General features: G+C 42.5%; 1 protein-coding gene across 4 annotated transcripts in view; it reads right to left on the minus strand.

Annotated features, from left to right (window-relative positions):
- LOC111597365 (neurobeachin) overlaps positions 1–22,166 on the minus strand; it is a 64,538-nt gene that overhangs the window by 24,485 nt on the left and 17,887 nt on the right. Inside the window, exons 3-12 of one of the 4 annotated variants that reach the window (XM_030224083.1) lie at positions 18,983–19,179; positions 15,615–15,736; positions 15,370–15,496; positions 14,472–14,591; positions 14,248–14,394; positions 13,869–13,925; positions 9,561–9,701; positions 8,484–8,623; positions 7,936–8,149; positions 5,455–5,463 (exon numbers count right to left, since the gene is read on the minus strand). In XM_030224083.1, the coding sequence (XP_030079943.1) occupies positions 5,455–5,463; positions 7,936–8,149; positions 8,484–8,623; positions 9,561–9,701; positions 13,869–13,925; positions 14,248–14,394; positions 14,472–14,591; positions 15,370–15,496; positions 15,615–15,736; positions 18,983–19,179 (1,274 nt within the window). Of the gene's footprint in view, positions 1–5,454; positions 5,464–7,005; positions 7,023–7,935; positions 8,150–8,483; positions 8,624–9,560; positions 9,702–13,086; positions 13,191–13,300; positions 13,926–14,247; positions 14,395–14,471; positions 14,592–15,369; positions 15,497–15,614; positions 15,737–18,982; positions 19,180–22,166 lie in introns of those variants that run through there. The other 3 variants (XM_030224082.1, XM_030224084.1, XM_030224085.1) reach the window with 3 other exon arrangements.

Genomic DNA, 22,166 nt, shown 5'->3' on the forward strand with positions numbered 1-22,166 from the left:
TTTATATGTATATATTTATATAAATATTTATACTTAACACAAAGAATGCATTTGTATATAAGTTGGGAACGCGTTGAACAAAATGAGCTTAAGTTGGACAAAGGTGTTAAGTCACCCGCCAATTAAGCAAATTATAAAAAAGCCACGTGAGAAAACATGAATGAAATATGAAATGAAATAAGAATGTCGAAAACATAAAAAACACATTTATGAATCAATCGCGATCAGTCGTTCGACCTGTAAAGACGTGAATTCGAACAGCCTTCGCTTAAGCTCTACTGCTGCAGAGTTCTAAAAATAGAACTTTGCGGTGCATTCTTCAACGCAACAGCAACAAAAACCGCACACGCAGCGTTTTCTTATCGCTTGCTTCCGCGTAACTCAATTGCTTTAATTGCAATTTACGAAATTTCGTCGCTTGGCGCGAGTGCGCCTGCACTCAAAAGCACAATCCGCGATGACATCTAATGTCAATAACCTCGCTACAGCTGTAAAGGTAAATGCAGAAATGCAAGCCCAGCTTAACGTTGTGATGGCAAATAGGCAAGCCTCCATCATGCCAATAAACTCAAAAATAGATATCGCCTCCGTGCAAGGCATCACTAACAACAAAAACACGAAACGTAAACAGCCAAATTCACCAAAAACCATCAAGAAAAGGCTCATCTTCGACGAACCAAGCACCAGCAATGCAGCATTAATATCAGAAAATCGATTTTCACTGCTCGTAGAAGAAGATGAAGACTACAGCGAATCACCTGTAGCTCCAGAAGCCCCAGTATTGACCGACCAGCAAACTACTCCGAAACCTCGTCCGCCCCCCATATGGTGTCCAAACATCAAGTCTGTGGCCCTACTTCAACAGATAATAGATAAAGTAATTGATGCTAAATCATACGTAATTAAGCCAAAGAAGAATAACATAGGTGTATTAACCCAATGCAGTGAGGACTATCGCAGAGTTATAGACCACTTTACTAAGCTGGAATTGGAGTTCCACTGCTACCAGCTTAAGGAGGACAAACCATATAGAGTCGTGTTCAAAGGGCTTCACTCCAGCACTGATACAACACTAATTAAAAAGGAATTGGAAACCAAAGGCCACACAATTACAAATGTGCACAACCCACTGAGCCGTATGGACAAAACACCGCTAAATATATTTTTTGTTGACGTGGCTCAGGCCCCCAACAACAAAGAAATTTTGGACATTCGAGTTGTCTGCAGGCAACGCTGCACAGTGGAACTGCCAAGAAGATACAACGACCTGACACAATGCCATCGCTGTCAAGAATTTGGACACACACAACGCTACTGCCACAAAGCTCCCAGATGTGTGCGTTGCGCCGGGAAACACGCATCCAAAGACTGCACCCGCGAAAAGGACCAGGCACCAACTTGTGTGCACTGTGAGTTACAGCACCCAGCCAACTATAAGGGCTGCCAAGTATACAAGCGGTTGCGCAAATTGCAATCCCCAGCACAAAAAAGGAGTCCCACACAAACACCGTCTACGGGTCCGAGTACTGCTTCCGAAATTACAAGGCCCCGGAGCATTACCCAAGCCACGAGCTTTGCAACGCCTATTAGTGGTGTTTCTTACGCACAGGCCGCTAGAGGTGGACCGTCAAATAAGAATACCACAAGTGACACTTTGTTCACTGAAATGCTTCAGCAACAACAACGTCAGTTTGACGCAATTAATGCCGAGCTCAAAGCGATGCGAGAAGTACAATCCCAACAAGCAACCATGCTAAACAGTTTAATGGCCATCATAACCAAGCTTGCCTACAAATAATGGCTTTACGTGTGGGTATCTGGAACGCCAATGGCCTGAGAAACAAGACTCAGGAACTGGCTGCGTTTCTCTCACAAGAAAACATAGATATAATGTTAATAACAGAAACTCATGAGTGCCCCACTACACAAATTTTCGGATACGAACACTATCAGGCTCATGGTGAAGGAGCAAACTGCTTTGGTGGATCCTCAATCCTCATACGAGCAACAATACCGCATACACCTTTACTGCCAATTTGCAACGCAACAATGCAGGTCTCAGCCATCACCCTGCCTACGTCTATTGGAGCGATCGAAGTTGCGTCAATTTATCTTCCGCCAAACACTGGTCTGTGTGATCATCACATGGAACAGGTTCTAGGCCAAAGGTTGAATAAGACCCTCATCGGCGGCGACTGGAATGGATGGCACCCATTTTGGGGAAGCAATAGTGCGAATCGTCGCGGAGAAGTCATATTTGAGGCGATTCAAAACTTACAATTCAGCATATTGGCGACTGGAGCCCCCACCCGTTACCCAATTAATGGACACAGGCCCTCGGCAATCGACTTCGCTGTCTACAAAGGCATCTGTGACCGGCAATTGACCATTGAAGAATCCTTGGACCTATCCTCTGACCACCTGCCACTAATAGTCACAATCCACGCGCAGCCACAGCCCTTGCCCATTAGGAAACAACTACTGCCAGCAGGATCAGATTTAGGAGTCTTTAGGCGCGAGCTCCATTACTCTTTGCACATAGAAATGGAACTTAACACTCCTGAAGACGTGGACTACGCAGCAAACAAACTGCAGGAAGAAATAGTCAAAGCTGCGCACCAAGCCGCCCCACCATCTTGCCAAACAAGACAACAGTCTCCGTACAACATCCCCCTCACCTTGGAGGCCCAACACCTACTAATACACAAAAGATGGGCCAGGAGACGCTGGTTAAGATTACGCACGCCTGATGCCAAATCCATGTACAACGAAGCCACGAGGCATCTTAAAGCTGCTCTCGCCCTGCTTCAAAAGAGGTGTATCAGCGATGCGCTGGTACGAGCTGAATCGCCCACTGACGCAGAGTTTCAATTATGGAAATTTACAAGAAAGCTCAAACGGCAGCCAATACGACGTCATCCCATTCGGAGCATTTCTGGTTCCTGGCACATTGGAGACGAAGCTCAAGCTGAGGCTTTTGCAAACCACCTTCAAGACCAATTCACGCCGGTGATTACCGCAGAGGCCTCAGAAATCGAAGCAACAGAAGACATCGTTCTCTCGCCCCTCCCAGCTGAAGACCAGATAACTGGATGTACAAAAGAAGAGGTTCTTGAACACATCAGAAGAGTGAAGGCAAAAAAATCCCCTGGATATGATCTAATAAACGGCAGAGTCCTTAGAGCACTGCCTGACTCCACCATAGACTACATAACTATGGTGTACAACGCCATGCTCCGCATCCGGCACTTTCCAGCCTGCTGGAAGCGCGCCGTGATTGTGATGATTCCTAAGCCTGGCAAACCCGTGGGAGAAATTGAGTCGTACAGACCAATTAGCCTGTTGCCAGTACTCTCCAAAATATTCGAAAGAATATTTCTGGAACGAGTACTGACACATCTGGGACGCCAGGAGGCCATTCCAAACCATCAGTTTGGCTTCAGGAGACAGCATGGAACACCGGAACAGGTTCACAGAGTTGTGCACCATATCCTTGGAGCCTTTGAAGAAAAGATGTACTGCTCTGCCGTCTTTTTAGACATCAAACAGGCGTTTGATCGAGTTTGGCACCTGGGACTGCTGCAGAAAGTGAGGACCACCCTTCCAGCCCCATTTTTCGCGTTGCTATCCTCATACCTTATTGGAAGAACCTTCCAAGTGTCAAGGGGGCAAACAGTATCCTTGACTAGACCAATTATGGCTGGAGTACCACAGGGTAGTGTTCTAGGCCCAACACTTTATACTTTATTCACAGGAGATATGCCAACTCCCGAGCCAAATATAGGAAGTACAGATGCAGTACTCATAGCGACCTATGCAGATGACACCGCCATCTTATCACGTCACGTATCTGCGCAAGAAGCTTCAGACTCACTACAAAAATATCTGGACTCTTTCGGACGCTGGGCAAAACGGTGGTGTATCACCATTAATGCACAAAAGTCTGTACATACTACCTTCGCCACTAGAAGAGGAGATTGCCCAAGCGTTGCATTGGGGCCCACTATTCCCAAAGCCTCAAAAGTAAAGTACCTTGGTATCACTCTTGACAGAAGGCTGACTTTTAAAGCGCACATAAGTCAAGTAACCTCAAAATGCAAAAGCAAGCTAAAAACCCTCGACTGGATGCTGAGAGCTTCAAGCAAGTTGTCTTACAGCAGCAAGGCCGCCATCTACAAGGCAATAGTTGTCCCAACCTTCGTATATGGTATCTCTCTATGGGGCTCCTCGGCGAAGACTACAAGGAACAAAATTCAGACCCTGCAGAATAAAGCACTACGCAGATGGACTGGAGCCAGCTGGTTTGTAAGAAACTCAGTCTTACATAGGGATTTAGCAATTCCCACAGTTGCTGAACTCATTGGGCGACACAGTTCAAGATACGCGGACAGACTTGCAGCGCATCCTAACCATCTCGCAAGCAACCTGGCTATAAACAACAATAGGCGAAGACTGAAGAGATTGCATCCTCTAGACAATATTAGAACTAATTAAGATAGTAGCTACAAGTGCAGAATAATTGGCATATCTGCCCTCCCATTAGTTAAGGTTTAGAGCTAAATGCGCTATAGAGTCTAAGACAATAAGCTGCAACAAAATAAAGAAATAAATATATTGCCTAAAAAAAAAAAAAAAAAAAAAAATTTATGAATAGCGTGAAACAATGTGGGATGAAATGGCAATTGCTCTGTTTACTAGAAACAGCAACCACTTCAACCGAATGCTGAGCAAATGAGTACAATATACATTGAAGTGGAACGATGTGGAATGGAACATCGAATATGACTAATTTAACTAGATTAAGAATACCAAGACTGATGACCGTCAATCTATGATGGCTAATGAAGTGGAACGATATGGAATGGAACATTGAGCATGAGTAAGTCAGCTAGATTAGCAATACTAAAAATACAGCTACAAGATTGAAGACGGTCCATCAGTGATGCCTAATGATTTAATTACAATGAAGTTGAACGGTATGGAATGAAACATCGAGAATGAGTAAGTTAACTAGCTTATGAATAGTAAGTATAACAGCTATGCGATTTATCATGGGAAATTGATGATGCCAAATGATAAAATTACAATACAGTGGAACACTATGGAATGAAACAGCATGTATAAAACAACAATACAGATTGAAATATATCAAATAACATTTACCTAAAATGCTACCGACAGTAAATATATACATATATCATATTATAAAGTGGAACAATTTGAAATGAAACATCAATTGAGTCAACTGTACAAGGAATTAAACTCAACAATTTAGTATGAAAAACGTCGGGAAACGTAAACGAAACAAACGCACACATATACACACACACACACACACGTACGCACGCAGAAACGGAACAAAACGGAATAAAACGGAACGTAACGAAAAGGAACATTTATATAGTGTTTACAATACGAAAGTTCAGTAAAAGAAATTTGAGAATTGAGCTTCACCTGGTAGAACTGTTGTAGATATTTGATATTGGTTAAAAGTTCAGTTGTTGTTGTTGTTATTGTTATAGTTGTAGGTTGTTGTTGTTGTTGTTGTTTATTTGTGTGTTGATTGATAAGAAGCGTTTCAGATGCAACAATTTTGATTGATTGATCGATTGGTTGACAAGAACAGCATTAAAATAATATGAAGCATAATCAAAATGAGCGAGATTTCCCGATGGGAAGGGCGAAAGGACGGGCGCGGTTTGTGTACGTGAGTCAAAAATTCGTGTGCGGGAGGAAGAGATTAGAGAGAGATAGAGAGAGTGATATAAACAGAGAACAGGAACGTATAACGAGTTAGAGTGGGAGAGAAAGAGAGAGAGAGAGATATTGTGAGAGAGCAGACAAAGTAGAAGAATTTAGTTTTAGTTGTAAATACATTTATTTCAAAAGCTTGATCAATATTGGTTTTCATTTGTAATTTGATGTGTTTTTCTTTGCAGTAAGCTCTATATAATTCTGCGAATCAGCTGGGTATATTTCGATTAATCTTGGCTTGACTAGATAAAAGCATTAGCTCTTCGATTAACAGGTGCACACATAACAAAACTCAGTGCGAAAGCAGGGCAAAGGAAATTATTAAATATATTAAGTTGCCCATTCAAAGAAAAAGGAAGCGTTTGTACAGTGCTCAACAAAAAGCATGCAACAGTCAAAAAAAATAAGTAAATGAAAAGAAAACGTAATTGAAGAGCTTCGACTGAGCCGAAGGTGTGGGATCTGTGCCTGGAGTGGCGACAACTGAAGTAGCGAATGTTATTTTCCTAATTCAATTTATCTATAGATTTTCCTTTCGAGGCTTGTTTTCGACGCTTTAACTTGTTGGGAATCGCAAGCAATTGACTTGACTTCTGTTTGCTCTGGGTCAGCTTCTATCAAGTATTTTAATAGTAATTAATATTCCCAAACTAAATTAATTCAAATTCAGACAATATCGTTTATCTCCAAGCTTAGGCATTCAACTAAGATAAAAACTCGTTTTCCTCTCAATATTCAAATCAAAATTTAAGACTTATTTAGTGTAAGATTAGATTTTGGTATTCATTATTTTATTAAATTCGTTTTCTCAACTTTTCTTTGAAATCTAAGCTAAATCCTATTTCCAATGTGAACGACGAGCTTAGCCAAGAAACGGACTAGCGAGAAGGGAAACACATTCGAGTAGTTTTCAAGGCAGTTGCTACGCCATTTCTAGGTTTATCGTGTGCTAGGCAAATAAAGAGGAGAAGCGTTAATAATAAAAAGGATAAGCCCAAGCTGGATACATGTTGGGTATATAGACAAAAATATATATATACACACAGATATATACATATATATGTATTGGGTATATGGCAAAGGATTAGTGCTAGAAGCAAGGGGGCGGCGGGAGTGAAGCAGTTACGGGTAGTGGGTAGCGGGTTGCGAGTAGTAGGTAACGGGTAGCGGGTAGCGGGTAGCAAGTAACGAAAACAAGAACTTAATGCTGGAAAATTGTGTTGTATTTGATATGCTACATTTTGTGTTTACTTTTTTGAAAGGATTACGCAGGCCCGTGTTCAACTGTGCGCCGGAGCAGCAGAAGCAGCAGGCGCCAACATCAACACCAAAATAAAGAACACAAGAACAACAAGGCAAGACACGCATACACACACACACAGTGCGATAGGCCAGACAAAGAGAAAGAAAGAAACAAATAGAAAGAGAGAGAGAGAGAGAGAGAGAGAGAGAGAGTGAGTGAGAAAGCAGATGAGTCGCGAGCGAGTGGGTTTCGCATATCATTTGAAATATGTTTGTCAAGGTGTTAAGCATGCCACACAAAAGATGCGAGAACTGAACTGAACGTGTGAAAGTTATTTATTTTTATACTCTTATCTTCTGCTTCTTCTTCTTGTTTCTTATTTTATCGAAATTAAGTGGAATGCTTGTCCCAATGCGAAACATGAAACATGTGGGACGTTGATAGCTTTATAATAATAATTGCAAATCTGAGCGAGCTGTAACTGAAGAAAATTATAAAAACAAGTAGGAAACTTAGAGCGCGAGGCATTTGTCATGCAATCGTCATTACGCGAACTTAAATCGAACTTAGGAATAGACATATACATACGTATATATACATATATACACACATAATACATACATATATATATATATATACTAGAAGATAGTACATCATGAAGAGACATAGCTAAACGTATCAAATACAGAGTAATAACAATTTGTAAGCATGCTTGCCAAGTCACAGCGGCCCTCAAAGTTCAATCGCATGCTATCGATTAATCGTTGTAAAATGTTTATCGATGCTAAAGCGCGCGCATTTCAGATGCCGATAATACATTGTCTCTGTATGTATATATATGCATTATCGTGTTCTTATTTTTGTCAACATAGAGCGGTATATTGTTGATCTATAGACATAGGGCAAAGGACTTTGTATTGGGCCTTGCGCCCACTCACCTGCTTGAGCAGCAGATCGCTGTTGGCCGAGAGACACGTGACCAGATATTTGGTTAGATTGAGAAACGAGCCGAGTACCTCCAGAGTTAGGTGTTCGCGCGACGATCGCTGCAGCATAAAGGATATCACGAGGAAACCTCGATTCTGTATCATGTGCTGTTGCACAGTCTGCGATGTCTCCACCAGCTCGCAGATGAAGCCCAAAAGCTTTGAACTGTGAATCGGAATAAAAAGAATGGAGTTAAAATTGAATGCGTACAGATTTGGAACGAGTGGGAATGGAACAGAAACGAGTGGAATTGAAACATTAATGATATGAGAAACTGTTTGTTGTACTAAAACGAATAGTATTAAAATTTAAATATACTTTGAGGGAACTAAGCGAAAGACATAAGTGAAACAGATGAGAATGAAACATTATGTATTGAAAAAGCTAATTTATTAACTCAAATGAGAATGGAACGAAATACTAGTTCATAATCCAAATGGCAACACAATCCCAGCCAATATGAATAACAAGAAACAAGTGAGAATGGAACATAACCTACCAGAGCGTCGGATCCCGCTTGATATCGCTTATGCCCTCGTGCGCCATGTCCAGCTGAGAGAAGAGCGGAAACAGCACCTGAATGCCGCCAATCGAATTGAGTGTGCAGTGAATGGAATGCGTGACGACGGCCTTGACGTCCTGTTGGAGAGATGCGAAATCAAAGATATAATTAAAAGATATATACTATACTATATAATATAATGCTAGAATCCTTCCGCAGTCCCAGACCCACGGCAAACTCTTTCAAGTCGCTTTCATTCTATAAGTTTCTGTGCCGTTCACTTTCCATAGAAATGGCTAATCTTCTGGCGATTGCTTCGACGGAAATTGGATTGTCTATTGATAAACCATTTTTCAGCTGGCAATTTGCGTAAAGTTCGGGGCATAAATTTGCGCTTCTTTCAATATTTATCGATTAAATTGGTTTTTGTGTGGCCCAGCACCACTGTGCGTCCTTTGAGGATACGCTGGTTGCTGTCGAGGCTCTCAGTGGGCATGTCTTGGGGTCATTTCGATGGCATTTTCGTCGCGTTGTCGTTGTTGTGGTTGGTCTTTTATGATTTGTGTTGTTTGTACAAGAAATTACTACAAAATTTATTGAATAATTTTGTTGCCAGCTAGCAGCCCAACGGACTACAGTGGGGGTGGCAGCGGCAGCCAGCTGTTAAGCATGATAAGGCTGGAACGGAATGGAAACGAACAGAGGGAGGCGAACAAAGATTGTACCTAATAAGAAATGCCAAAGCATGCGCTTGAGTCGTAAAATGCTGCCTGAAATTTATGTGGTGCCCGCTCGCTGTATGTGTGTGTGCGAGTGTGCGAGTGTGCGAGTGTGTTGTGTGTTAGTCTTTGGCCTTGGTATGCAGCAGTGTGTCTTCGGGCTTTGGAATGGAATGAACTAAGGCAAAGTGAACTAGCTACAGCTATGTACATTTACGTATACGAAATAAGTTGGGGGATTTACTCGTATATTCCTGCCGTTTACACAGGCCCAGCTCAAGGGGATTGCGTGGCATGGGGACAGCGTATATAGAGAGTGTGTCTCAATATGTATGTGTGTGGCATGTTTACTTACCTGCAGCATCAGCGCGTGCGGCGTGTGTACAAAATATGAAACATTTCCTTTGGGGGAAGACTGCAAACAAAGTTGACCATCGGTTGCCACCGGATTGTACATGAAGACAATGGCATTCGATAGTTTGCCATCGTACAGCACCTGCAGTTGGAAAGAGACGGGAAGACCGAGAGAGAGAGAGAGAGAGAGAGAGAGTGGATTGTTGGCATTAGTTAGGCACTGCTTTCAACAAGTCATTCGTAGAGCTCTGCTCCTCTGTGGCTCTGAACCCGGCAAATTATTTCCGGTCATGCTGACAATTTACTTTTGCTTTTGGCCTTTGCTTGAAGCGAGGAGCGAACAGCACAAATAGTTCTATATATATACAAATAACTTGAAGTACTCTTACATACTACAGCTTACATATAATATACAAAATATCTATATACACACTCATATATATAGCTGCTTATATATATATATATGTGTGTATATAGCAAACGGAACACACACTCAAATTTTGCTGTTCTTACACATTAGCCGTGGCTGGTCTGCGTTGGCATTTGCCTTTTCTTTTTTTTTTTTTTTGTTTTTGTTATTTTATATTATTTTTAAACATATATAAATTTTTTACTTTATTTTCGCAGCTTTTTAGTGCAACTTTTTGTTTTGTTTTTTTTTTTTAACTGGCGCCGTCATATGAGGCGTATGCGTAATATTCTTGCAGCGGCTGCTGTAGCTTTTTAGCAGCGTGCATTTGGGTGTAGCTGCGTGTGTGAATGCTTAAATATACCTATAAGCAAACAGGTACATGTGTGTATGTGTTTGTGGGTGTGTGTGGGTGTGTGTAAGCTGTGCGTGTGAATTCGCTGGCTGCATAATTTGCTGCTAAAAATACTTCTTTGCGTTGACATACAAAAAGAAAGAGCGAACGAGAGAATGAAGGATGGCAAAGGAAACTACGGAAAAAGTAAAAGAAACGAATGCTATAAAAACATGTCGTATATATATATATATATATATATATATACATATGTATACATATTGAATATTTTTTAATTTATAAAATTCGAAGTTGAAATGAAATTTTTGTGGCTCGAATTTTTTAATTGGCAAAAAATTTTGAGAAAAATATTTGAAAGTCAATCGCAGACTTGCAATGGCTATTGGCCGCAGGAGATAATATATATATATATATATATATATATATATATATAATGATAATAATAATAAGAATAAAAAGTTTAAAAATAAAATTAAAATTATCCTGTTATAGACGGCAAACTGGTGCAAGACCTCAACTTATGCCCAACTCACAAATGGTTCATGAACAAGATTTTGAACTATAATTGGAAACTCTTAAATAGAAATGCAGGAAAATTAATAAAAAATCTTAGGGAAGTTAACTTGATTCGATTGAAGCGCAGAGTTTAAAAAATGTAAGGAAAAAGTTGAAACTTAGAATTGGAAAAAAAACTTTGAACTGAACGCCAATTAGTCCGGGGGCGAGCTTAGATATACCTGAATAGGTTGAACTATATTAAATACCCATTAAGGGTATTCCCATTAGGCTTATGCTATCTCAGTCGTTGTAACTTTTGAAATACTTTTGGGCCAAGTTATAACAATGGACTTTAGCTCTCGATGCATTCGCCCCAGCCGTTAGCCCATTTCGCGTAGAAGCTTTCTTTACAACTTGACCTATTTGGGCCAGCAACATGAAATAGTTGTCAAGACAAATGCACTCCCGGCATGAAAGCTCGCGCCATGCCATAATAAATAATAATAATAACAGTCATAATAATAATAATCATAATAATAGTAGTGAAAGTGCGAGTGCGCGAGCTAAGTCAACTGAATGGCATCGGGCAAAGAAATTGCTGAAATGCAGCGTCTAGGAATAGCTCTGCCGTTGCATAGATGCCAAACAAATGCAGCGAGGGGGCGGCGAGGCGTGGAGGTGGGAGCGTCATATTATAATGGAAAACAACAACAAAAAGATTAACAAAAACGAAATAGGAACAAAACCAAGAACAAGAAATGCGACTAGAAGAAATGCTTCCATTTTCAGTCGCAGTTTCAGTTGCAGTTGCAGTTGCAGTTGACATAGCCGGAGCCTGAGCCGTAGCCATAGCCGCAGCCATAGCCATAGCCGTAGCCATAGCCATAGCCGTAGCCGTTGCAGTAGCATTCACATTCGCATTCGTCGCTCGCTTTGTCTTTGCTCTCGCAGCAGGTGCGCTGCGAAGCATGCAACATTTATTTGAAAGCCCTGCGCCGCGCATTGTTGCCAACGCAACTCCAACGCCCACCGCGCTCTCTATGGGAACAGCCCTTAAAGGCGGCGCACTTTAAAATTCTACACAAAATTACAAACATTTTCATAATTACGATTCGCCTCGGGGCTGGGGGCAGGCCTTTTAGGGCTTGGGCTGGGGGTGGTGTTGGGGTTGCTGCTGTTTGCTTGCCACAGTTGAGAATTCAATAGAACAGCGCAAGCTGCGCTTCAATGAATGGGAACATTTTGATTGGCTTTGAAGTTTAGTTTTTAGTCCAAGAGCTGCCGAGTGTGCGATTTGGAAGCGGGGGCCGGGTCGGCTGGGGTGCGAGAGGCTGGAGGTTTGCATAAGTTGGGAGTGGGGAGTGGAGAGAGGGGGACTTGTTCGGCTTGTATTCAAAACGATTCGATGCGATTTGATGCGATTTGTTGCGATTGGCTTGCGGATTTGGCAACGCTCAACGCTGGGGACGTTGCAAACTTTTTAATTGGCGTTACAGAGGCGTAGCTTGTGGGGAATTACGAGGGGGCGGGGTCGGCGTATAGTTGCGCATGAGTTGATTTGTAGAGGCATAAGCATTTTGCTAAGCTGTCTGTCTGTGACGCAGCATTTCATATAAAACAAAAAATTTAATAAAAAATAAACAATAAAAATCAAAATAACAAAAGAAATATGAGCGAAAATATTTATGAATTAAAAATAAGCACAAAAGCTTAAAAAATAAGTATATATACAGATTAAAAAATTAAAAAAAATATGTATATAAATCTTAAAAAAGTTGTGTGTATTTTTAAAATAAGTTAATTGTAAGTAATATAATAAATACTGACTAATAAACTAAAAATAAATTAAACAAAATAAAAGTAATATGAAAAATATGTGAACAATATTTTTAAAAAATAAAATGTATTTTTAAATTAATTAATAATACAAAAATAAAAATAATTTAAAAATTAAAGAAAAAAACAATAAAATAATATAGTAAATATGTGTACATATTAATATAAATTGAAAATATATAAATAAAATGATAAATATATAAATAAAGATTTTTTATAGCTATTACAGTTATAAAAAATAAAAATATATATATTTATCAAAAAATATGTATTAAAAAAAATGTCAAAAAAATGCATAAATATGATAATTAAATTAGTTTCTAATGAAACCTTAAAAATAAATACCAAAAATGAACTTTTAAATCTCTATTAAAATGAGGAAAAAAACGTTGATAATTGAAGGAAAGAAAGAAAGAAAATGTTGCTTACAGCTTTGAGCTGGTTGATTTCCTCAGTGTCGCCGGCGTTGGCTGCGGCGGCGGCGACGCCCATGGAGCTCAGGCTGGTCAAGCTGGACATGCGACGCAGCTGGTCTGCCCCGCCCAGGTCAAGGGATAAGCGATAAGCGAAACCGATAAACGATAAACGATAAAACATAAGAATCGAAAATCGAAAGCCAACCGCAGACAAAAATCATAAATACCAAAAGAAGCATTTCCAGTGGGCAAATGGCCAAGCGGATCATCTGCACTGTGATTGTTGCTATTGTTGCTGTTGTTGTTGTTGCTGTTGTTGCTGTTGCTGCTGTTAGCTAGTTGTTGCTGGTCGGAGTGGCTGTTGCTGCCATCGTTGGGCGTGCCAGGCGTGCTTGCTGCTGCGGCGGCAACAGCTGCCGTTGCCGTTGCCGCTGCCGCTGCCGTCGCTGTTGCGGCTGCTGCTGGTGCTGCACCAGCGCCCGCCAGCGCTGCCAAAGCAACTGCATTGCGCGCAGTTAGCACTGCTCGTATTTTGACAAAGGCCGCACTCAAATCGAGCCGCTCGTCGGACCAGTCAATGGCGCTCGCTTCCTGCTCGGCGGCGAGCGTCTGGAACTGCAGCTGCAACTGCTGCTGCTGCTGTTGTTGCTGCAGCTGCTGGGCGTTGTTGCTGTTGTTGTTGCTGCTACTGCTATTGCTGTTGCTGCCACTGCTGCCGGCTGCGACGAGGGCAGCGGCATCGCTGCCAACCAGCAGCGCACCACCCAAACTGCTTGTTAGTTGAAAGTGACTCACCCGCTTGTGATTGTCCGGAAGATTCAGATAGCACTCGTTATCGAAGCGGAATTGCGACTGTTTGTTTGTTGTGTGCACGCGCGTGTGTGTGTGTGTAAGTGTGTATATGTGTGTGTGTGTGACAGACACAAAATTGGTGCAGCAAGAGAGAACGAGAGAACGAGAGAACGAGAGAGAGAGAGAGAGAGAGAGAGCGGGGACAAGTAAAAAAAGAAAATTGGAAAAAAATACATGTAATTATTGTTGTAGTACAGTTTTCTCACAATAAAAAGGACAACGGTGCGGCTGTTGCTGCAGTGCTGTGGTTCAATTGGCGGTGCAGCCACAGTGGTTACGGTGCTACAATAGAACTCAAGTGATTGCAGCGCCTGCCACTTACCTTGTAGCCCGGCCCCAGGCGGTGCATCGCACAAATCTGCTGCGTGGTCAGCGCCTCGCTGAACAAATAAATCGCCGACATTTGCCCGCAGAAGACGCGCTCCTCATCCAGCTCGGGCGTGGCGCCAATGTAGCACTTGTCAAAGGGCTACACAGAGAGTGAGAGAGAGAGAGAGAGGGAGAGCGTTTAGCGTGGCTGTGTCTCCAGTGCGCTCCTCTACTTACATCGTTTGTGGAAACAAACCAGGCCATTTCAGTTGAAGACGCCAGTTGTCCATTCACGAGGCACTTGATTTCGCTCTTTGTCCAACGATTGTATATGTACACAATGGCAATCATATACCACTAATGTCAAGAGACAGAGAGGGAGAGGGAGAGCGAGAGAGTTAGTCGAAGAATGAGTGACAGACATTGCTTTAACTTTTATTTATGTGCATCATATCAAGTTTTTCCTTGCCTTTACTTATCTAAATATGTATATAAAAAGTGTTCACACTTTACTTCATACACTTTCACAAGATCTCAAAGGAGCATATTAGCTTGTTTGGCTTGAGATTTCAGATACATATGAGTCTACCCATAGATATATATATATATACCCCATGTACCTCTAAGTATTTAAATTTTTTTTAATTATAAACTACAGTTAGACCTCTAATTAGCAGCTGCAAGCCTGGCTCATATATTTATGAAAATGCTCTCCAGCTATGGCTCGTAATTAGAATTCATGAATCTTTAATCCTGTGCAGTTTAAATATTAATTGATCTGCAGCTTGAATCTCGAAATTAATTTTCGCTTAACGCAATTTGCTCTTGCCAACTAGAGACAGGACTCTTTTGGTAGTGAGCGCAGTTGATGCGGGTCCCAAAACTAATTTCAATTGCTTCGGGCAGGTAATTAGGCCCTGCTGTTGGCCATTCGATGTGCTGTTAATTAAACTTTGGCAGACCCGAAATCACGCCCATAAATTGAAAGTAGGCAGCCAGCCAGGCAGCCAGTCAGGCATGAGGCTAGCATGTGCTGTGTGTGTGTGTGTGTGCTTGGAGCTAATGGTCGTAATTCACAGGTGTAACGATTTGTTGCTGAAAATGGGGGACAAAGCGGATGAACTGCGGCACTTACCTTGCGTGGCTGGAATTCATATTTGACACAATGCTGAAAGCCCTTGCCCTTGACTTTCATCGATGTGAGGACCAGACAGTTGCCCACGAAGTGGGCCGTGTAGCCCACGCCCTTCGATGTCTTGAAGCTGAGACAGAGAGAGAGAGAGAGAGAGAGTTATGAAGAGGCATGAAATATATATGAGAGCAATTAGTGCGTGCCACAATTAGTTGCAGAACGTGTGGGCTAGGGGCGGGGCTACTTACCAATAGAGATAGGGCTTCTCTCGCTCAATGTTCACCGAGTTAATTGGATCTAATCGAAACCAGGTGGTAAAGGTGAATCCATTTTCGTAGGGCCATTTGGCCAGCGGCGGCAGCACCATTGCCTGTGGAAGAAGAGCAAGCAGAAAATTTAGTCAAATGTGCCACAATTAGTTGCACACAGAAAGAGAGAGAGAGAGAGAGAGAGGGAGAGAGGGAGAGAGGGAGAGAGAGGGATTGAGCTAGTCTGTTAAATCTCAATTAGCAATTCGTACGTTCAAGTGAACCGCATGCTGACCGCAAGTTCCTTTCTAGCTTAAGCCCCTTTTTGTGGCATGCAACACTTGGTTGCAAGTCACAAAAGTCACAAAGTCAAGCGTGAAGCCTTGAAGTATAGAGAGTCAAATGGACCAAGCGAAGAGCCAAACCGAAACTGAACATAAATCAAACTTCTGCATATTGTATACCCTGTGCGCCAGCCACACAGCGGGTATATCGCTGTTTCCTTCAGCTACGACTAGAGCTTGAAGTGCTGTCGTGACTCATTGCATTGGCACTCATAGCTGCTGTCACTTAGAGTGTTTCGCAGTCGAAAGCAGCTGCTTTGGATGTCGTTCGATTTGAGCCATCGAACTCTTTTCTTACTCGTCTCATGCACACACACACACACACGCACACACACATTTGGTAAGGGCAACAACAACAATAAAGGCAACCGCAAAGGCAAAAGGCAGAAATGAAGTGCAAATTAAAAGGAAATGAGCACATTTTGATTTATCATGAGTTCTGTGGCTTTACGCCCGAACAGAGCACACGGATAGAGTATTCAAACACACACCCAGACACACACACACACACACACTCATACACACTCATACACCCACGCTTAGCTGCGTGTTTACTTTCATAAATTTGCCCATTTTGAATGCTCGCAATTTATGTTCTTATCATGTTTATATGACCAACTGCCACGCCCCGCATAGCAAACACAGAAAAGGGCAGCTACCTAAATGTTAGCTGCGTTCCGCCCACTCATAACAGCTCAACTAACCGCAAATTCGCATCCGTTTGGCTATCTTAATATTTTGTATTTTGCCAACATTTTTTGATCATTTGCAAATTCGAATTAAGCGAAGTTAATTGGAAAATGTTCGGAGTGAGTGAGTGAGGGGGAGGCAGAGAGTGATGTGAGTGAAGTAGGGAAAAAAAGAAGTTTACAGAATTAACCATATATATTTGAGCCTAGTCTCAAGCAATACAAAATGGCGTCCCTATGAAACTATATAAATTCTGTATCGATTCCATATAATAAATTCTATAGCACATATATTTTATTTCTCATTACTCCTGCCTCCCAGATATCGTCTAAGGCGCTGCAATCTACGCCCCTTTAAAGTCGTTCTCTTCTTGCCTTTTAGCAGATCGACTATCGATTGAATAACTCCTCAGCTGAATCTATCGATCACATCGATGCCTGCTCTTGGTGTTTAACAAGTTCTTTCGTTACAATTTCTGTCTATAAGAAAGCAGGAAGAGAGTGGAAGAAGTCTTTCGCCTTCTCAAACTGAAGTTTATTTGAAAGCAGCATTGAATGCTTGAGTACTTGCTAAGCATCCTGCTGCATTTGCATTCATAAAATTCATTTGCAATTGAGTCACACACACAGAGTGAGAGGGAAATAGCTGGAGAGCGAGAGAGAGAGAGAGAGTGAGAGAGAGAGAACTTCGCTTCATGATATTCATTCAACATTCATACGCTTTTGTATTCGTTTTCGTAGCTCGCATTCATTTGTATGCAGACGGATAGAGCTTCTTGTGGCACGGATATTGTCTTGAGGCCTCATTCGATTGTGCAACATAGTGCAACAATGGTGTGGCATGTGGCATGTGGCATGATTTAACATAGTTGCCTTTTGTCTGCCTGTTGTCCCCAACTGTCTCGCTCTCCCACTCTTGCCATCTCTTTCGCCATTCGTCCCCTGGCCGGGAGCAACTCATTAGTGCAACGAGCAGACCTAGAGGCACAGCCAGCCTCGCATCCCCTCGCATTAAACCAAAATTAAAAAAAAAGGAAAATAAAAGAAAAAGAATGAAAGATAAAGAAGGCGAAGAGGATGAGGGGCGGGCGCAGCACATGTCCATTTGCTGAGCGTTTTAGTGATTGGGAGTTGGGGCGTTGGGGCAATGGGGCGTTGGGGATCTGGTGTAACATGTCCTGCCCGTTTATTGAACATTTTGTGACAATTGCTCTGCGAGTCTCTCGTTTTGTTTCATTTCATTTCATTTCATTTCGCATCGTTTCGTATCGCATTTGACTTCCAATTCGCTTTATGGAACTTTTTATGTGCTTATCCCATAGACAGATAGCAATAGAAGTCGCCTACGGTGTGAGTGTGTGCCAGGGGTCGGGGTGTGTCAGCTGAGACAGCAGAGCAGGCACATGCCACATGGACAGCTCACATTACGAATTCGATTTAAGTGCGACGCAATAAAATAAAAGCCCAGCCCCCGCCCGCTCTATCTAGTCGAAGCCCCCGCCTCTGCCCCCATTCAAAGAAATGCCACAGGGTGTAGTTGGAGCTGAAGTGCTTCAAGTGCTTGCTAGTCATGGGAGCTGTGGTAGGGGGCTGGAATGCTTCTGCACTTAAAGCCAGCTTGCAATTCGGCCAAAACGAGAAGCCAGCGGAAGCAATGAGGGATGCTCGACTGGCGGATACTCTATATAATCTGTTTTCATGTTGAATCAAGTGTCTCCAGCTCTAGCAATTATCGGATTTTGCTTGTTACCTATATTCTCCAAATCGATATTTATCGATTTTATTAATTTTATTAAGAACGTCAGCTATCTAACATATATATGTGATGTGACTCAGCTTATAAGTTAGGGCTTAGGTATCTAGTCCTTATCGCCTCTAAGTTTGTCTCACACAACGAAGTGTCAAGATCGATATATATCGAACTTAGTGTAAAAAGAAGAAAGAAAATTGTTAATGTGAGCAATGGAAATAATGTATGTAATGAAAATATATGATTTATCGGATTAAGCTGACAATCGATACTTATCGATTTTGTAAAAAGAGATTGGAAAATGACAGTGACAGATGGGCAACTTGATAACCAGACTAGACAGACAAATCTGCCTAGAGCTACATGGCTAGACATGAAGTATACTTCGAGTCCCTCCATAGCCTTCGATTCGTTGCAGTCACACGGACAGACTGAGAGATCTATATGAAGTGGGCAGCTGCTTGAGGCAGATGCCGCTATGAAATCAATATGCCCGGCATATTTCGCTTGTAATAAGTACAGGGTATATAAATAAAACGAAAATCGATTATTGCTGTTGTTTATTATTATTAGATATGGACTTACCGATCCCTTGCGGCCGGGAAAGCTGAAGAACACATCGGGTCCGTTGCGGTGCGGCATCTGTCGCAGGACATTCAACAACTTGGCCGAGTGACGCGGCCATTTGCCATTGTTGGCCTTCATCGTGCCAAAGAGCAGCTTCAGCTCCTTGACCGTTATGCTATAGCTGGCCAATACGCCCAGCATCTCGATGAGCAGATCTGCAACAGAGCGAGAGAGAGAAAGCGTGGGTTTAGTTATTATGGCATTGTCGTGGGCGTTGTCTGGCATGTTTAATGCTTATGAAAACTGTTGTCGACAGCTCAGCGAGTGCTGCAACGTGCGCAAATATCAGGTGTAAGCGGTCTACACTGCACGAAAAAATATGCAGTTATATTTGATATTAAGGCTATTAAAGTAGGCTGAGATGAACGATTTTAAAGGCAGAGAAAAGAGTCTTACTGAAGCTGTTAGGCTGGACTTAGCTGTCAACTGTCAACTGTCAACTGTCAACTGTCGATTGTAATGTCTATGGCTAAGCTCAGCTGGCTGATACCAGAACTAGACTTTGCTTTAAACTCATTTTGAATAGTGAATAAAGTTTTCATATGTATTTCTAATCGGTTCTTAATAAGAAACACCAATTGATCATGTGATCTATCAAGCACACATCCAGAGGGAGACTAACTGATCATGTGATCCATCAGTTGATCTATCCCATGATCAGTTCGACTGTCTTCTACGCTAATTCAAGTAACAGAGCTAAAAAAGCAATAACTTCAAATGCAACTTCAGCTTCAAAGCAACCAAAAACTGTTAACAGAGTAAGCAAGATCCTAAGCCTTCTTCCGACTGCATTTGAGCTGCTGAGAAGCTAGCATAAAGAAGATGCCGTAGGCCAGGAAGCACATAAAAGCAGAAGTTTAGGCATCTTAACTGTTTTTCTGTTGTTACAGTTAGTCAAGTGAGAAGACTAGAATAGCTGGAAAGCTGAGAAGTATAGACAAGCAGTTGTTGACCTGTCGCCTGACTGACTGTCTTAGCCACGTTAGAGCAGTTAGCTCTAATCAGTTAAGCATTTGGCTAAAGTCGAAACACTTTCGGCCAGTGTCATTAGAGCAAATGCTGGGATTGGGCACATGAGAACTTGCTGCGCGTGCAGTCAGCAAATAAAATAAACGAGATAGCTGCGAGTTGAGCGCGTGCAGCGAAGCGGCAAGGACGCTCTTAAAGCTAGGCGCCGATGGCTGCATTTGGTAGGCGTGGCAGCACCTCCTCGCCGCACACATCAAGGTCAGTGCGTGAAACGAGCTGGAAATTGAATTCGAACTGTCATTGAATGCGGCATAAGACAAGCAAACAAGAGAGCGAAAAAAGGAATCGTATTGAGTGCGTGGGGCCAGCACGTGATGCCGCTTGGCTTTAAATTGCAACGCTGGCAGCGTTGCCAGACTGGCACGTTTGTGTCACCGTTCACCTTAGCCTTTGGCAGTACGGCCTCGACTCTCGTGCTATTCCCAAACTTCATTTGTAATGCACACTAATTGAAATGGGACGCACGGGCCGTTTTAATGCTTGGTCTGCTGCCTGGGCCATTACCCCAAGGAGAGCTGTGGCTGTGGCGGTGGCGGTAGCTGTGGCTGTGGCCCTGCCAGCCATTGCGACAGTCAAGCCTCTCCCACCCAGCATCCCTCTCCCTCTCCCTCTCTCTCTTACATACACTCTTTATACAGTTACACAGTTTCCAGTTGCGCCTCCGTCAACACGTTTCGGGTAGCGTAAATTAAGAAATTGAGTAACATCCATGCCTTGGGGCCCGCTACCCCCGCCAGCCTAGGCCGTCGACAGCTATCGCATGCAGTCCCAGGACGATGTTGCCCCATTGCTGCTGCTCACACTTGCCCATCATCATCTCCTGCTCCGCCTGCAGCAGCAGCAGCAGCAGCAGCACATTTAATTACACACATCTTTGGCTCACGCTCCAGGAGCAGGTCTGGAGCTTCTGCTGCTTCAGCGTCTGCTGCAATGGCTTGGAGCGCAATGACAATGCGACTAGGAATCCTTCAGCTCTTCATCTGTCTATCCGACTGTCAGTCTATCCATCTGCCTGCCTCCGGTCGCCCGTCAAAGTTTAACTGCTTTTTGCATATCTTGGCATCTTCTGCAGCTCATAAAAAGCCAAAGTGCGAGAACTTGACAGCTTTTTATGTATGCCCGACCCGTCCCAGAGCCGTCCCAGGCCCGTTCTCATGTGCGGCAGTATTTCTTTTTGTTTTTATTAAGTTCTCATCAAGAGCGATAAAAAACGAAACTTGCCGTATGAAATTTCCAGATAGTTTTAAGTAGCAAACAGATATAAAATGAACTTAAGCCAACATGTTAACCAAATTTTTTATATGCCATAACAACACGAAATGTGCAAAGGAACGATAGGAAGATCTGCAAATTAAATGAAGTCTGCAGAGACAGTAAGCACAGCTCTAGGCCTGTTCACTTTAAGACAGTAGCTGATGCTGCGAGATGGTGCATATCGACTCGAATCGATAACATGGGCATTGAATAAGTTATCGATAAACATGATCCAGAGACATGCTATGGCAGCAGTGTCTAGGCATCGTTGACTCTGATATACAGACGATTGGATCTACGGCTGCAATGTCTCGACTATCGCTGCTGATCAGGCAAATATATATACTATAACAAGCAGCAAGTACAGCAGAGCACGCGGGGTGTCTGTGAGTCGAGCATACCCCTGCTCTATTTTGTGTCTTAGAGATAGCAAAATATTTCTTAAAATTTAATTTCAATTTATTTTATCATCAAATTAGCTTTAATTGCGGCTAATGGAACTAAAAGTTTTCCTTAAAAATAAGACTCAAAGTTTCTCAAGTTACTTCGAGCTGTTAATTCAAAAAGAACAAGAGAGAGCGAGATAGAAAGACAGAGAGAGAGAGAGAGAGAGAGATAGAGACAGAGAGCGCGAAGTTTTAGCTTATATAATTTCTTGTCAAGTGTCACGTTTCGGCATTTGTCAGGTAACACGCACCCATACACACACACACACACACACACACCTTCATCACACACACATGGAATTATGGCTCAAAAGTCAGCGACTGCAAATTGACAGCAGTTACAGTTCGTTAAATGCCAGCTGTAGAGGGAGAACGAGGCGGGCTTTGAGCCCGGGGGTTGGGCAGTAGGAGAG

The sequence above is a fragment of the Drosophila hydei genome, unplaced genomic scaffold (genome assembly GCF_003285905.1).
Source record: "Drosophila hydei strain 15085-1641.00,03,60 unplaced genomic scaffold, DhydRS2 tig00000355-arrow-arrow-pilon, whole genome shotgun sequence".
NCBI classification, from domain to species: Eukaryota; Metazoa; Arthropoda; class Insecta; order Diptera; family Drosophilidae; genus Drosophila; species Drosophila hydei.